The following is an 18,329-nucleotide window of genomic DNA, read 5'->3' as shown; positions in this document are numbered from 1 at the left end:
CTTCTAGTCAACACTCACCAAGTCTCAGTCTCTCACACACTTCCGGTGAGTGGCCAACAGTCTATGTCCCAAATGGAACCCTATTCCCGATATAGTGCACTAGTTTTGACCAGGGCCCATGGTAGTGCACAAAATAGGGAATAGTGTGCCATTTGGGACTCAGACATAGTGTGGCTGAAGCCAAGGTCAAAGAAAGGAATTGGAAACTGCTTTTTAGAACAGGATACTGCCCTTCACTCTTGCTGATTGGCAGGGTTTGGAGTGGGACTGCAGCAGTGTTTGAGAAAACGTATAACTTCATTTAATCTCCGTAGTCTATATAAACATAACTTGGATAATTTATTTCACTCAAACAAACAAAATAAATCTCTGAGTTCTTCTAGTGGAACACAAATCTCATCGGATTACATACAATTAACCCAACAGAGAAAGGGAACAGTCAGTTCAGCTGCCCCATAATTTGACTATCCCAGACCTACTTTGGGGTTAGGGAGATATGCACGCTGTACTGTAATTACCATTTGGAACCTTGAACTTAAAGCTGTGGCTCAAATGTAGCCTGATATTGCTTCAAATTTGTTTGAGTCAGAAGTTTTGTTGTTGTACAAGCCTATCCTGTAACAAAGTCCTCGATTACAGAGGCCATTGTAGTTTCTCTGGGGGACGGGGGTTACCCCCGGCAACATGAAGAGGCCAGAGAAGAGGTGGGAGTGCGCACAATGGCTAAACCGGCCAATGGGGTCATTCGATGCGTGATGAGTGGTGTCAGGTAAATGGGCCTCCTACACAAACCGGGAGGGAATGTGAGACAGAGGAGAGAATAACCCAGTCCAGCTGGGTGCGGAGTCCCGTTTAATATCGGGGAAGAGGCATATGCACTTAGCGGCGTCGTCGCTACTCAAAGTAGCTTCTCTGGTTTCATCGCCCTCTCTATACAGTACGACTAAGGGGATATTTTTAAGAACGAGTAGCTATGTGTAATGGCTAGAAGGCCCAAAACCCCACACATTTAAAGTGGTTCAGTTAAGAAAAAGACAATGGTAAACAAGTTCTAAATACATTTACATTTACATTTAAGTCATTTAGCAGACGCTCTTATCCAGAGCGACTTACAAATTGGTGCGTTCACCTTAAGACATCCAGTGGAACAGCCACTTTACAATAGTGCATCTAAATATTTTAAGGGGGTGAGAAGGATTACTTTATCCTATCCTAGGTATTCCTGAAAGAGGTGGGGTTTCAGGTGTCTCCGGAAGGTGGTGATTGACTCCGCTGTCCTGGCGTCGTGAGGGAGTTTGTTCCACCATTGGGGGGCCAGAGCAGCGAACAGTTTTGACTGGGCTGCATGGGAACTGTACTTCCTCAGTGGTAGGGAGGCGAGTAGGCCAGAGGTGGATGAACGCAGTGCCCTTGTTTGGGTGTAGGGCCTGATCAGAGCCTGGAGGTACTGAGGTGCCGTTCCCCTCACAGCTCCGTAGGCAAGCACCATGGTCTTGTAGCGGATGCGAGCTTCAACTGGAAGCCAGTGGAGAGAGCGGAGGAGCGGGGTGACGTGAGAGAACTTGGGAAGGTTGAACACCAGACGGGCTGCGGCGTTCTGGATGAGTTGTAGGGGTTTAATGGCACAGGCAGGGAGCCCAGCCAACAGCGAGTTGCAGTAATCCAGACGGGAGATGACAAGTGCCTGGATTAGGACCTGCGCTGCTTCCTGTGTGAGGCAGGGTCGTACTCTGCGGATGTTGTAGAGCATGAACCTACAAGAACGGGCCACCGCCTTGATGTTAGTTGAGAACGACAGGGTGTTGTCCAGGATCACGCCAAGGTTCTTAGCGCTCTGGGAGGAGGACACAATGGAGTTGTCAACTCCACAGTACAATACAGTGCCATTTCACTCATTTGCCTTTTATCAAATTATTTCACAACCCCACCCCTCAAAATGCTGTGATTAACAGGGCGCAAAGCGGTCTAAGGCACTACATCTCAAAGCAAGAGATGTCAGTACAGACCCTGGTTCGATTCCAGGATGTATCCCAACCGGCCGTGATTGGGAGTTCCATAGGGCGGTGCACAACTGGCCCAGTGTGGTCCGGTTTAGGGTTTGGCTGGGGTACGCTGTCATTGTAAATAACAATTTGTTCTTAACTGACTTGCCTGGTTAAATAAAGGTTCAATAATAATTGATATGGGGCTCACATTCCAGAAGGATCCCAAAACCACTAACCCACAGCACCTAGCCTGCAGCCGCAAAACTATTGCCACTGCAGAAACGGCGAGTCTCCTCACGACTTCTATGGTCTTGCATGGTCAGTAACAGTTATTATAAAATCCCTAATATGGCCAGTGAGTGCATCATGTGTATGTGCAGTAAGTCGGGGGGCGAGGAGGCAGTGCAGGCTGGGATTGGTATGTCACAATAGCACCATATGTTCATAATAATAGAGCAGATTTCCCTGAAATAATGCATAAAAACTTGAACATTAACCAGAACTCCAACCTCAAGAAGGTAGGGAGGATATCTATCACTTATGGGGAACAGGGTGATCTGTTGAAAAACTACCCCACATACATCACGAAATCAATGTGCTTGGCAATGTGAAGAAAGTGTTAAGACACATTATAGCAGGGATTAAGAGCATTGCAGTCCTCCTTGCCCCCCCCCCCACACACAAAAGTGGCTTTACTTTCCAGCTCAAGGTTACGGTTCAGTGGTCCTGACCCCTGCTATCAAAAGCCCCACAAAGCCTTTCGTTGACCCTGTGACCCCTCTCTGCCCTTCGGTGCAAGCTTCTGATTGGCTCAAACACTGGTACAGTCAGCCTCCATCATGAGAAGCCTGTCACCTTCGCCACAAAGGTGAAGCATGTGTGTTTGTAAATAGCAAAGTCAAGCTCAAAGCATTTAAAGCCACGGTGGACCTACACTATATGGAGAGTGATTGAGCTTACTTGATCACATCTTGAATGAGATGCAGACTAGAACGGTATATAGGTCTAGTTATGAGTCTTTAATTTCCTCTAGGGGTCATTCATTACACATCCACTGTTTCAGTCTGTCATTGACACTGATAATAATAAAAAAATAATAAAGATTTCCGTATAACACGCTAATATATACATATGTGTGGGTTTTTATTGGTTCCAACCATACAGGTGATAAGACTAATACGTAAGCAAGGCATTTTCCCCTCAACAATATAGAAACATAAAACTTATCATTTATGCGCTCAAATTCTTGTATATAGCCAACACGCATCCTTGTACAGTATGTATAAAAATCTTAAATTACAGAGCGATAAAGAGGCCACATTCACCTACGAGTCCCTCTGAGGGATATTATAACAATCTGTTTAAAACACAGTGCTACTGGACATTTGATTGAAGAGAGGGAACCCTTTTACACGAGACAAAACGTCCAAAAAGGAAACATCCTTTATTTTCTCAGGAGAAATGTAATCAAAACGGGGCTAAAAGAAAAGCAAGAACCGTAAAACAAAACGATGACAACCTACACTGGTAGGGAAGGGCTCATTTGAATTGGTTGGGCAGGAGGATGAAGGGGGCAGAGCGGTCGTTGGTCAGAGTCCGACAACCTACACTGGTAGGGAAGGGCTCATTTGAATTGGTTGGGCAGGAGGATGAAGGGGGCAGAGCGGTCGTTGGTCAGAGTCCGACGCAGTTTTACTCCCCGGATCATGGTGACCATGTGACCTCCACCACCCGAGGGCTCATCTGTGTCCTGTGTGTCTGGGGCGGCAGGGGGCTGCTGGGGGGGAGGGCAGTGGCCGCTTTCCACCAGCTGGTTGCCAGGCCCAGATGCGTTGTACTGTTGTGGGAGATGAGACTGGCGCTGAAACTGTTGCTGCTGCTGCTTTTGATATTGGAGCTTCTGCTGTTGCGGTTGTGGTGTCTGCTGGTACTGCTGTTGTTGTAACTGTTGCTGCTGCTGTAGTTGTTGTTGCTGTAGTTGAAACTGCTGTTGTGTCTGGGCTGCTGGTTGCAACTGTTGTGTCTGGGGTGGCTGGAACTGCTGCTGCTGGTTGTACTGTAGGTGCTGGTACTGCTTCTGCTGCTGCTGGTGCAGGGCGTACTGCTGCTGCTTGCTCAGCTGGTACAGCTGCTCTGAGCTGCCCACGGGCACTGGCGCCTGGCCCGGGATCAGAGAGTAGTAGGGCGACGTGGATGATGAGTGATGCGAGGGCATGGTGCTCAGGCTCTGGGTGGAAGTGCACAGACTATGCTTGGCGAGGACCAACTCGTGGTCCACCGTTCTGCTCATGCCAATCACGCCCTTCCCCACACTGCTCTCTGGAGGCCCCACATTCTCGTCGCTCCCGCTCTTCCCCCCTCCACCACCGTTGCCTCCACCTACACCTCCCCCCAAGGCTTTGAAGGGAACCTGGGGGGTGCAGATAGGGATAGGTACGCCGCCACTGATGGTGCCACGGCGGTAGGTGGGCTTGGATGAGGGCTTGCGGCGGATGGTGGCAGTGTGCATCTGGCGCAGGCCCAGCGGCTCGGGCTCAGCGAGCAGGCTGACGGTTGAGGCGGGCCGCTTGCTCTGAAACATCTTGCGGTACTGCAGGCTGAGGTCGCTGTTGCGCGGGATGGTGGAGGACTTGTCGAAGTCGGGCGGGCTGTGGTGCAACTCCTCGCCCCCGTGCAGGGAGATGTAGTCGTAGTCTGGTGGGTGGAGAAGGAGGGAGAGAGGGATGGATAAAGGAGGGGTGAGGGACAAGAGTAAGACTGTGGTTACTTAGAGCTGAGGAACACACAACACATTTCTTTCCTAACTGAAATAAAACATGGTAGGAAAGCAGAAGCTTTGCCTGGGGTGGAAAATCTGACCTGATGCATTCCATTAAAACCAAAAGCAAGAATGTTCCGTGGCACAAAGTTTCTCTATACTAAAGTTTATCTTTTTAACATGTCAGACAGCATTGAATACTTGGTGTAGTCGGTGAGAATCAGACATGGAAAATGTATCAGAGAACCCCAGAAACTAAGACTCCAGATTTGCCCCAAACATAGTAGGGCGACGTGGGGCGGCAGGGTAGCCTAGTGGTTAGAGCGTTGGACTAGTAACTGTAAGGTTGCAAGTTCAAACCCCCGAGCTGACAAGGTACAAATCTGTCGTTCTGCCCCTGAACAGGCAGTTAACCCACTGTTCCTAGGCCGTCATTGAAAATAAGAATTTGTTCTTAACTGATTTGCCTAGTAAAAAAAACAAACTAACATAATAACCTAACTATGTCTGTGTCCCAAATGGCACTCTATTTCCCGGGCTCTGGTCAAAAGTAGGGCACTATGTAGGGAATAGGGTGACATTTGGTACACAGGCTGTGTCTCAATGCTGAATCACTGCCCAGTCGAGAAAAAAACAGACTTATCTGAGGAGGAAGAAATGATTAGGGTGTGGGTGGTAATGGAGTGAGTCAGCACGGAGTGGTGACCTGTTATCAGCTGATGATGGTAAACACGCAATTACCTGCCGGTTGCACATACACAAACAAAGACAAAGGAGCGTGTGCTTGTATACCCAATCACTCACACACGCACTCAATTGATCTCATAATAACGCAAGAATCCGCCCCTCCGATTACATCAAGGTTCTCACACCCACGCACACACAACAAAACACTCTTCGCTAATGCTCTCCTTTTACTAGCAAAAAGGCCATTGATGTGATGGGAATTCACGCAGCAAAGATGTCACACTAAATCACTGTGAAGGTCTCTAATTTGACTTGTGAGGAACAGAGGGGGGAAAATCTAAAACAGTAACGGATAAGAAACCTACCATAAAGAGTCGGTTCTTTCTTTACAGCTGAAAAAGAATATAGGATTGCGTTTAACTTGTATACAAATAAAAAGAGCACATTTTCTTTGATCTAAACATGATGTAGAGTGGGGAGGTGCTTCACAAAGTGACAGTCCAGCACCACAATGCTTTGAGAGGGACCAAACTGGAGTAGAACAACCTTCTCGGGTTGCAGGCTGATATGCTATGTATGGCTTTACATCTCGGCATACAGGCTTTTGATCCCACAAACAGGTGGGGTGAGGTGATGTGTGGAGAGAGGTCAAATTCAGACTTGGTTTTCAGGTAGCACTGCAGAAAAAAGCACATTATCCTACCATAGGCTACTTGCACAAACTGGTGTTGTGATAATGCTGTTGAAACAGGCATATGGATTGGGCAGAAGTGTAGACGTCATTCTGTTGTGATAGTGAAATAACTGATGGATGCATGCCGCATACTGCAAGACAATCACAGATGTACAGACACACAGACAGATCCAAGCAAACAGACCCAAAAGCACAAATCATGACACACAACCAATAAGACAAGCATGCTGTATAAGATCCCTGACACAGAGACACACTAAAAAACAGAGCTGGCTGAGCCAAAGAAACAGACACATAGCTAGAAAAGCAGACAGTGCTGTGACCATGGGGGGATAGTAGGTTTGCGTCCCAAATGGCATCCTTCCCTACAGTGCCTGTTCAAAGGTAGTGCACTAGGTAGCTAATAGGGTGACAATTTGGTCGCAACCTAGGAGGGGTGTGGCGGGAGGTGTGGTGTGTGGAAGTCACTACTAACCGTGAGAGGGAATGGTGTCCTCGGAACAGGAGGGCGTGGTGGTCTGCGTGCTGTAGCCACTAGAGCAGTGGAGGGAGTCGCGACTGGTGTGGGGGGCCTCTGAGTTGAGCCCACCGCCCAGGGTCAGGGCCAGCTATGAAAGGGAGTGTAACGGAGAGGGTGGAGTGCAGAAGGGAGAGAATGAAACAGCGTGAGGGGAAGGTGGGAGGGAGAGATATTTGTTGATGGGGGGGTGGAGATGTTTATAGCGGAAGAGAATCCTTCCTCAAGCTCTTGGCCTCTGCTGCCCCCTGTCAGCTGAACACTAAGAATACACCCTGAAATAGCTCTCGAACTATACTGATCGAAAATATAAATGCAACATGAAGGAATTTAAATGATTATACTGAGTTACATTTCATAGAAGGAAATAAATGAATTAGGCCCTAATTTATGGATTTCACATGACTGGGCAGGGGCGCAGCCATATGTGGGCCTGGAAGGGCATAGGCCCACCCACTGGGGAGCCAGGCCCAGCCAACCAGCCGGATGTGGAGGTACTGGGCTGGCGTGGTTACACATGGTCTGCGGTTGTGAGGCCGGTTGTGAGTACTGCCAAATTCTATAAAATGACGTTGGAGGCGGCTTATGGGAGAGAAATTAACATAAAATTATCTGGCAACAGCTCTGGTGGACATTCCTGCAGTCAGCATGGTAATTGCACTCTCCCTCAAAACTTGAGACCTCTGTGGCATTGTGTTGTGTGTTAAAACTGCACATTTTAGAGTGGCCTTTTAATGCCCCCAGCACAATGTGCACCTGTGTAATGATGATGTTTAATCAGCTTCTTGACATGCCACATCTGTCAGGTGGATGGATTATCTTGGAAAAAAAGAAATGCTCACTAACAGGGATGGACATTTTTGGGATATTTTATTTCATCTCATGAAACATGGTACCAACACTTTACATGCTGAGTTTATATTTTTGTTCAGTAGATAGATACAAGAAAATGTAACATCATAGTAAAAACCGGTACATGCAATTATGCTGTTACCACTTATTTAAGCTCTACCAATTTTGTATTTTCTTGGAAAACAAAATTAGGTCATTTATTTTATTTATTTAACCAGGCAAGTCATTAAGAACAAATTCTTATTTCCAATGATGGCCTACTAAATGTTACTGCCTATATTTAATGTTATATAACTTTTTGCTGTATATTTAGCCTGGAGTAATGCCTATGTAATGCAAAGTGTTGCCATCATTTCCATGTGGAAATATTTCTTAAGTTATCGTACAATCAACTAATTATTAATGGATTACAAAAAGGTTGGTTTGTTTGTCAATGATTCAGAAACGGTGGAACATACTGCACCGGTGCTTATTTGAATTAATCATTGACCACATATCAAAGTACAAACTGATAAGCATTCTCTGTGTGTGTGTGTGTCCGTTTGTGTGTATGTGCTACCTTTCCGGATGTGGACATGGTGCGCGCTCTCTCTCCGTGCTGTGTGTAGGCGTTGTGTGGAGGGGGCATGGCCGTGCCATTCTCTGTGCCCGGCCCGATCTGCCCCGACCACGGCCCGCTCAACTCCTGAAACAAATACTAACAATATCACATTGTGCCACTGCCCACAGATGATATATTCTATACATATTCTATATATAGATACACCATTAAGTACAAAACACATTCTATAATCACTGTTGGACAATTAGATATAGACACTGTTACACGGTATACCGAAAGTTCGGTACTTTTTCAAAACTAGAACATTTTAGTTACTTTCGGTACTTCTGTGAAATGTGTCTGACAGATCAAGTCTATCAGAGCAGCCGATGTCCCCTATAGCGCGAGTGCAGTGCACCATGCCTGCTCCATAATTTGCAAATAAATTCATAAAAAATCCTACAATGTGATTTTCTGGATTTTTTTTCTCATTTTGTCTGGCATAGTTGAAGTGTACCTATGATGAAAATTACAGGCCTCTCATCTTTTTAAGTGGGAGAACTTGCACAATTGGTGGCTGGCTAAATACTTTCTTGCCCCACTATATGTATGTATGTATGTATGTATGTATGTATATATATAAAATATTAAAAAACTTTTACATTATGATGTGGACATACTCGGTATACACATCCCAAAATAAATAAATGATCTCACTCCAATACATTTTTATAGAAAGTTAGCAAAAATAGATATGATCTTGCTGCCATGTAAATACCTTTATTTGTGGAAAATCACCCGGATGAACTATTTAGTCATATCCCAGTTTACCTATTTGCTTATGGTCTTGCCTACACCTAGAAAACAGTTATTTAAATTAAATTTATTTGGAACGGCATGCCAGACAAAATGAAATGGGCCTATTTATAATGACTATAAATTCAGAGGGCAGAAATGATTAAATATTAAAGCATTAGACTGGTCACTAAAGGCTTCAGTCATACAAAAGCTATACTTAAATCCTAACGGGTTCTCTAGCAAATGAATAAGAATGTCTCACCCTATGTTCAAGAATGGCCTTCTTCCCTTTATTCAAAGGAAAGAAAATCTCCAAAATATATTTATTTTTTTAAAACAAGCCATGGAAAGTTGATTGCAATTTCAATTTAATCCACCAGAAAAAAACAGAACAAAGAATACAACAAATATTGTGGTTGAACTCAAATATACTAATAGAAGAAAAAAATGTATACCTTAAATAGGACTGGTGTAGTTGTCACACATGCAGCTAACAACTATATGGAAATGTCTGCTCTACCCAAAATTACAACCAACTAATTGCAGCATTACCGCAAAAATGGAAGAGGAAAGTGGAAGGGGGAAAAAGTAGGGAACTTGTCTGTCAGCCCTCTATTAAAGACCATAATTGGTTAAAGAAAATTGTGATAAACAAGAAAGTATACCAGTTTCATTTAAGGACCCCAAAATTTACAGCTGTGCCATATAGATTGCAAAATAGTTAGGAAGAGATTTTCGACCTACCGATTCCATGGCACATGGTTTATGAACTGTTATGCAAAACGTCACCGGATTCTGTTGGATCCTGTATTTTACATCATAGCCATTACATTATATATATATGATTGAATATTATCTGCTGTTGGCTTGTGTGGATGTATGTATGTGTTATGCAACATAGCTGACTTGAAACATTGTTAAAAGTTTCAAGGCCATGGGCCTTTCTCATGATGGAAAAGTAGCATGAAGACAGGAACTGTTGGGAGTTGGGCACATTCAGAGCGGGGTGTTGCGAGAACAAGCGGTATTTTGTTAGATAACAGGTGCCAGGTGCGAGATAACGGTATGGAGCATGAGAGCCTGGATGTTCTTCACAAGCAAGTTACATCTATCAAAGACGCGCCAAGAGGTGGGGACCCGCCTGAGTGCCTGCAATAGGCTGAGCAAGTTTAAACCACGCCCAGTCTCTACTGTGATAGACATAGTTCCAACCCGTCTGTTGGCCTATCACAGTATAAAGAATACTGTTTTACATACGTCTTGTAGTTCTCTGTTCTGCCCTGTGTGGTATTACAGTGAGCCCGTATATACGAAAGTTGCATTTGCCATTTATTACTTAGCTAATAAAAATAAAAAAAAGTATAAAATCGGTGACTCATTGTTATATTTATCCTGATACCAGATTTGAATTTACGCAACCCTAACAATTCAAAACTTTTAATTTTTAAATTATACAAACTTCTTGCAACAATGTTATATAAACTCAGCAAAAAAGTAACATTCTCTCACTGTCAACTGTGTTAATATTCAGCAAAATTAACATGTGTAGATATTTGTATGAACAGATTATGGCAACCATGGCATGGAATTCATGACAGGGAGAATTGTCCACCATGCATGATGATGTATACATATGGGTAAAATAGTCTAGCTAGCTACATTTCTAGATTATACACATAAGTGATTTAATTTCAAGCTAAAGTGTACAGCCAGCTAACGTTAGCTGGCTGGCTCCCTAGCTAATCCCAGAGATGTTTGCTTGGCTAGTTAGAGGCTAATGTTAGCTAGCTAACATTGAACCTGGTTGGTTAGCTCCCAGCAGATTCATGCAGGGCGTGGTAACGTTATGAGTTGGCACTATGTTCATTGTTGTTTAACTAGCTAATGTTAGCTGGCTGGCTCGCTAGCTAACGTTACGTCTATGATCTTACACATTGTTTACCTAGCTAGGTTCATTCTTTCCTAGCTAGCCAGCTAGCTATATGTCTTAAGCTAAAGTGTACTGTTAGCTAGCGAACAATAGCTGGATAGCTCCCTAGCTAACGTTAGCTGGCTGGCTTGTTAGATAATTTGACGAGCATGATATTATTCATATCCCAGATCCGCTTGCTTGGCTAGTTAGAGACTAATGTCAGCTAGCTAACATTGAACCTGATTGGTTAGCACCCAGCAGATTCATGCAGGGTAGTAAAACAACATGATTTGGCACTATGTTCATTGTTGTAGCTAGCTAACATTAGCTGGCTTGCTGTATGATCTTACACGTTGTTTACCTAGTTACCTTGCAAGCTAGCTACATATCTTAACAAGACTCCACTATGCAATTTTGGGTGCATTCGTAAATTCAGTCTGAGTATGCCAGAGTGCAGAATAACTGAAGAATTTACAAACGCACAACACCCGTTGAATATGGCCGGTGTCAGTAAAAGTTGGAAAAAAACGTAATGAAATTGTTGCCAGCTGAGCTGGTTAGGCTGTTTTTCGCCAGAGAGCGAAACGAGATGGGTGGGGCTAAAGCTTTAAGAGGGTGTGAACGATGCTGGATGTAGACAAAGATTAGCTCTTCACTAGGTACCAAAACATTCAAAAAAGGCAATTTTCTCAAAAGTGAGTTTACGCATTTTTCAACTTTCAAAGCAGAATTACTTTCCCATTGCTCCTCAAAAAATGCAGTGTGTGCTATACCCTTTTGTTGCTCTACTTTTATCTAATGTGAAAAACACCATTTCAAATTTTGCTACATTCAACCGATTTGAGCCGGTTGGTCACATTTGAGTGTTATGAAATAAAAGTCAACTATACCTGACAAGTATGAGTGGTTTAGGTTAATTTCCCATCCTTTGTAGGCTCTGTGCATTTGCTGATCTACTGTTAGCTGATGTTTATTTTGCAAGCTACCGGTAGAAACTTTGTACAGTTGGCTAAACATATTGGAAAGTTAACCGAATTCTACTGTTTTCTTCAACCAACATAGTTTTACCTAGCCTACGTTGGTTTAACCATGATTGCTGCTGACAGACATGATAGGCTACATTAACTGATGGACCAAATCAAATTGGCTAGCTAGCAAATAACAGATCCCTTCAATACTGCTAGAAAACAAGTTAACTTTCAGGGGATAAACTAGATGGCTATATACAAATATTGCTCAATTTGTTTGCCATCTTTAGTGGTGATGACAGTAGTCCGATTAACAACTTGCCAATGTCAAGATCTTCCCAAAAGCCACATTCTATTATAAATACATACACATTTAAGACAGCTCATGCAAAAACAAAACAAGCAGTGGCCTGTTTGATGTGACAGAAGTGAAAGTCATTTTGACAATAAATAATATGGAACAGAGGTGAACATATCCGGGCAGGCCGGCAGGGCCACTTAACACTGAATGAACAGGATGTAGACAAGGAAGAGCACTGGGAAGGGCAGCGAGACTATCACAGGGACTGGAGGAAGTTAGAGGCACTAAATACTATATATACATAGCACTATATACACAAAGTTATGTGGACACCCCTTCAAATGAGTCGAATTGGCTATTTCAGCCACCCCCGTTGCTAACAGGCGTATACAATTGAGTGCTGTTATTGTGAAGTGGAAATATCTAGGAGCAACAACAGCTCAGCCGCGAAATGGTAGGCTACACAAGCTCACAGAACGGGACCGCTGAGTGCTGATGCGGGTAAAAATGGTCTGTCCTCGGTTGAAACACTCACTACCAAGTTCCAAACTGCCTCTGGAAGCAATGTCAGCACAATAATTATTAGTCGTGAGCTTCATGAAATAGGTTTCCATGGCCGAGCAGCTGCACACAAGCCTAAGATCACCATGGGCAATGCTACACGTCGGGTGGAGTGGTGTAAAGCTCAAAGCCATTGGACTCTGGAGCAGTGGAAACGCATTCTCTGGAGTGACAAATCATGCTTCACCATCTGGCAGTCCAACAGACAAATCTGGGTTTGGCGGATGCCAGAAGAACGCTACCAGCCTCAATGTATAGTGCCAACTGTAAAGTTTGGTGGAAGAGGAATAATGGTCTGGGGCTGGATTTCATGGTTACGGCTGGGGCCCTTAGTTCCAGTGAAGGGACATCTTAAAGCTACAACATACAATGGCATTCTAGACGATTATGTGCTTCCAACTTTGTGGAAACAGTTTGGTAAAGCCCTTTCCTGTTATAGCATGACAACGCCCATGTACGCAAAGCGAGGTCCATACAGAAATAGTTTGTCGAGATTGGTAATGAAGAACTTGACTGTCCTGCACAGAGCCCTGACCTCAACTCCATCAAACACCTTTGGGATGAATTGGAACGCAGACTGCGAGCCAGGCCAAATCCCCCAACATTAGTGTCCCACACAATCACACATCCTCCTCCATGCGTCACGGTGGGAACCACACATGCGGAGATCATTGTTCACTTACTCTGCGTCTCACAAAGACACGGCAGTTGAAACCAAAAATCTTAAATTTGGACTCATCAGACCAAAGGACAGATTTCCACTGGTTTAATGTCCATTGCTCGTGTATCTTGGCCCAAGCATGTCTCTTCTTATTATTTGTGCCCTTTAGTAGTGGTTTCATTGCAGCAATTCGGCAATGAAGGCCTGATTCACGCATTCTCCTCTGAACAGTTGATGTTGAGATGTGTCTGTTATTTGAACTCTGTCAAGCAGATTTTCCTGTGGCGTTTCTCATGAGCCAGTTTCATCATAGAGCTTGATGGTTTTTGCGACTGCACTTGAAGAAACTTTCAAAGTTCTAGAAATGACTGACCTTCATGTCTTAAAGTAATGATGGTATGGCGTTTCTCTTTGCTTATTTGAGCTGTTCTTGCCATAATATGGATTTGATCTTTAAAAAAAATAGGGCTATCTTCTGTATACCACCCCTACCTTGTCACAATACAACTGATTGGTCCAACTGCATTAAGGAAGGAAATAAATTCCACAAATTGACTTTGAACAAGGCACACCTGTTAATTTAAATGCATTCCCATGACTACCTTATGAAGCTGGTTGAGAAAATGCCAAGAGTGTGCAAAGCTGTCATCAAGGCAAAGGGTGGCTATTTGAAGAATCTCAAATCTCAAATATATTTTGATATGTTTAACACTTCTTGGGTTACTACATGATTCCATATGTGTTATTACAGAGTTGATGTCTTCACTATTATTCTACAATGTAGAAATAGAAAAAATAAAGAAAAACCCTTGAATGAGTAGGTGTGTCTTTTGACTGGTACTGTACACATACACACACAAATATACACATATACAGTTGAAGTCTGAAGTTTACATACACTTAGATTGGAGTCATTATAACTCGTTTTTCAAACACTCCACAAATGTCTTGTTAACAAACTATAGTTTTGGCAAGTCGGTTAGGACAACTACCTTGTGCATGACAAGTCATTTTTCCAACAATTGTTTACAGACAGATTATTTCACTTATAATTCACTGTATCACAATTCCAGTGGGTCAGAAGTTTACATACACTAAGTTGACTAGCCTCAAGGCCTACCTTCAAACTCAGTGCCTCTTTGCTTGACATCATGAGAAAATCAAAAGAAATCAGCCAATAAAAAAATTGGACCTCTACAAGTCTGGTTCATCTTTGGGAGCAATTTTCAAACGCCTGAAGGTACCACGTTCATCTGTACAAACAATAGTACGCAAGTATAAACACCATGGGACCACGCAACCGTCATACCGCTCAGGAAGGAGACGCATTCTGTCTCCTAGAGATGAACGTACTTTGGTGCAATAAGTGCAGATCAATCCCAGAACAACAGCAAAGGACCTTGTGAAGATGCAGGAGGAAACAGGTACAAAAGTATATATATACACAGTAACAAAAATCCTATATCGACATAACCTGAAAGGCTGCTCAGCAAGGAAGAAGCCACTGCTCCAAAACAGCCATAAAAAAAGCCAGACTACGGTTTGCAACTGCACACGTGGACAAAGATCGTAGTTTTGGAGAAATGTCCTCTGGTTTGATGAAACAGAAATATAACTGTTTGGCCATAATGACCATCATTAAATTTGGAGGAAAAAGTGGGAGGCTTGCAAGCCAAAGAACACCATCCCAACAGTGAAGCACGGGGGTGGCAGCATCATGTTGTGGGGGTGCTTTGCTGCAGGAGGGAATGGTGCATTTCACAAAATAGATGGCACCATGAGGAGGAAACTTATGTGGATATGTTGAAGCAACATCTCAAGACATCAGTCAGGAAGTTAAAGCTTGGTCGCAAATGGGTCTTCCAAACGGACAATGACCCCAAGCATACTTCCAAAGTTGTGGAAAAATGGCTTAAGGACAACAAAGTCAAGGTATTGGAGTGTATGTAAACTTCCGACTTCAACTGTATATAAACACACACACACATAGAATTACTATATTAGCACAGTAGCTATTATACAGTCAACTGCTACTGTTCTAGGAGCAATGGCTTTTAGACCTTTAGCAGGCAGCTAGTAGGGTTATAGAGAACTTCAAGTTGATCATTTTAGTTTTCCAGTGGGCAGCAGGTCAAAGTAAGGGCTAATAGTAAATTATCCAAAGCTGTTTATCTCCCTCTCACACAGATACAGTACTCTCACATACCCACAAAGTAACAGACAGACACTGGATACATTCATTTGACACAACTGGACAAATACAGACAACACACATTATGCACACACACGTTTACATGGGGGCCATGAGTGGGGGTTTACGCCACAGTGGGTATACAGGGGGCCAGTAAGGGGGTGTGTGTTCTCACAGTGGTGTCTCTGTGGCTGGTTTGGCTGGCAGAGCGGACATGGGTGCGGTGGGCACCAGAGCGGGAGGAGATGGTTGGCGAGTTGCCCTCGCTGAGGGAGCGCGCGGTACCGTCCCAGCCCTCAAAGCGTGCCAACGGACTGGGCGAGCGGCGCTACCCATGAAGGGACGACGGGAGGAGGGATAGAGAGAAAATGGTTTGTGTTTCAAGCAGCGGAAGTTGTAAAGGGTACTGCGTAACTCAGGTTGAGGGAGGGGGCCAGACAGAGCAACGTCTTTCTTTTATACTGTTTACTGGGGTTTAGATAAAACAGTACTCAAGTTAAGGGCAATAGTTTGAACTTTGAATGTAAGAATCAATGATTTAATATACTATGCTGCAGTAGACTGAAGTTTTCTTTCAAATTTGTTGAAATCAAGCCCCCTGTGCGAAAGTGCAGCAATGGGGTGTGATTATGATTGATGCATTTGAAAAATTCAGCAGCCAAAAGAATAAAGGGCACATAGGAGCATTTCAAAATGGAGAAAGTCAGTCAGTCTTACCTGTGTTGGGTCCATGGAGGGCAGGCAAAGGTGAATGCTGTCCACCGAGGTAGCGATGGAGTCCAGAGAGGGGACGTACCTAATAGAGTTGTAGTTACTGAGAGAGTGAGAGAGCGAGAAAGTTTGTGGAAGAGAAATAAATCATATTAATGAAAAAGGAAATAAGAGAAATAAAAAAGGAGAGAAAGACAACAAGGCATACAAACCTGGCACCATTACATCTGAAATGGAGCCAAGCGACAGACAGTGTGTGAACAAACTTCAGAAAAAAATGTAAACAATTTTTTTTTAAGGAACTCAGTCCGGCTTTCAACTTACTCTTGAAAGTTGTAATAGTAGAATGCACAAGGTTCAATCTCGAAATGTAGTGCATCATCAAATGTAGTGCATCATCAGTTTTCCTCGTCATGTCAGTCATTGCATACCTTAGAGCAGGGGTTCCCAAACCTTTTCACCCCCCACCCCAGCATTGGGGACCACCCCGCCGTTCCCGAACGCGCGACTTCTATTTCTATGTGCACAAGCACTGTTCATGACAAATTGTTCACCTCTCGTTGGTGGAGAGAATTTTGCAGGGTTAAAACTTATTTCTTGCAAATCTATACATTTTGCCATGTCTAATGTGTATTCATGTGATATTTGAGTGATACAATTTACAACAATAACTATGGACAGATTTATTTTTTGAATCATTAACTGACATGGGCTAGTTGATCTGGAGTTATAAAGAGTTATAAATAGCTAAGGTATGCAATGACTAACATGACAAGAGAAAGTGGGGCCCCGAGTGAAAAAGTTAACCCTGAAGGAGCTGCACATCAAAGCTCCACAGCAGAGATTGGAGTATCTGTCCATAGGACCACTTTAAGCCATACACTCCACAAGGCTGGCTTTATGGAAGAGTGACCAGAAAAAAGCCATTGCTTAAAGAACACAATAAGCGAACACATTTGCCAAAAGGTATGCGGGAGGCTCCCCAAACATATGGAAGAAGGTACTCTGGTCAGATGTGACTAAAATTGAGCTTTTTGGAAATCAAGGAAAACGCTATGTCTGGTGCAAATCCAACACCTCTCTTCACCCGAGAACACCCTCCCAAGCATCATGCTGTGGGGATGTTTTTCCCATCGGCAGGGACTGGGAAACTGGTCAGAATTGAAGGAATGATGGACAGCGCTAAATACTATGAAATTCTTGAGGGAAACCTGTTCCACTCTTCCAGAGATTTGAGACCGGGATAGAGGTTCACCTTCCAGCAGGACAATGACCAGAAGCATACTGCTAAAGCAACACAAGTGGTTTAGGGGAAACATTTAAATGGTCTTGGAATGGCCTAGTTAAAGCCCAGACCTCAATCCAATTGAGAATCTGTGATTGCTGTACACCAGTGGAACCCATCCGACTCGAAGGAGCTGGAGCAGTTGCCTTGAAGAATGGGCAAAAATCCCAGTGTCTAAATGTGCCAAGCTTATAGAGACATACCCCAAGAGACTTCCAGCTGTAATAGCTGCAAAAGGTGGTTCTATAAAGTATTGAGTTTGGGGGGGGTGAATAGTTATGCACACTCAAGTTATTTTTTTTGTCTTATTTCTTGTTTAACAAGAAAACATATTTTGCATCTTCAAAGTGGTAGGCATGTTGTGTAAATCAAATGATACAACCTGGAATTGTTGGGGGTTTGTAAGGCAACAAAATAGGAATAATGCCAAGGGTAGTGAATACTTTTGCAAGGCACTGTAGTTCTGTCCTTGAGCTGTTCTGTATTATGTTTCATGTTAAGGAAGAGTAGCTGCTGCTTTTGCAACAGCTAATGGGGATCCTAATAAAATACCATCCTCTGACATGTAATGAACAATTCCTTCTGAAATTAACCTATTGAGTCGGTGGATAACTGATGTATTGGAAACTGCACACGGACACCGTGGTCCTTTTATCTGATATAAAGAGCTGCACATTTTGATGTGTCTTACTACATTGTACGTTTTCTGGTTAATGTATTTTTGTACGTTAGGTTGTCTAGTCATAACATTCAGATGCAGTAGATGGTGTAGAATACAGTATATACACATGAGTAGTGTAGGATATGTAAACATTATATAAAGTGACGTTATTTAAAGTGACTAGTGATACCTTTATCAAGTCTATTTATTTAAGTGGCCAGAGATTTGAGTCTATGTTGGCAGCAG

At 43.5% G+C, this 18,329-nt stretch overlaps 1 protein-coding gene across 3 annotated transcripts in view; it reads right to left on the bottom strand.

Annotated features, from left to right (window-relative positions):
* Window positions 1-2,983: 2,983 nt before the first annotated feature.
* Window positions 2,984-18,329, bottom strand: part of LOC115134976 (protein MTSS 2-like) — a 117,131-nt gene continuing 101,785 nt past the window's right edge. Inside the window, exons 10-14 of one of the 3 annotated variants that reach the window (XM_029669117.2) lie at window positions 16,144-16,240; window positions 8,053-8,190; window positions 6,600-6,732; window positions 5,796-5,822; window positions 2,984-4,679 (exon numbers count right to left, since the gene is read on the bottom strand). In XM_029669117.2, coding sequence (XP_029524977.1) covers window positions 3,610-4,679; window positions 5,796-5,822; window positions 6,600-6,732; window positions 8,053-8,190; window positions 16,144-16,240 — 1,465 coding nt within the window. In that variant the 3' untranslated portion in view covers window positions 2,984-3,609. The remainder of the gene's footprint in view (window positions 4,680-5,795; window positions 5,823-6,599; window positions 6,733-8,052; window positions 8,191-16,143; window positions 16,241-18,329) is intronic. The other 2 variants (XM_029669142.2, XM_029669152.2) reach the window with 2 other exon arrangements.

Source organism: Oncorhynchus nerka, linkage group LG2, assembly GCF_034236695.1.
Source record: "Oncorhynchus nerka isolate Pitt River linkage group LG2, Oner_Uvic_2.0, whole genome shotgun sequence".
In the NCBI taxonomy this organism is placed as follows: Eukaryota; Metazoa; Chordata; class Actinopteri; order Salmoniformes; family Salmonidae; genus Oncorhynchus; species Oncorhynchus nerka.
This window is presented reverse-complemented; position numbering and strand designations above follow the sequence as displayed.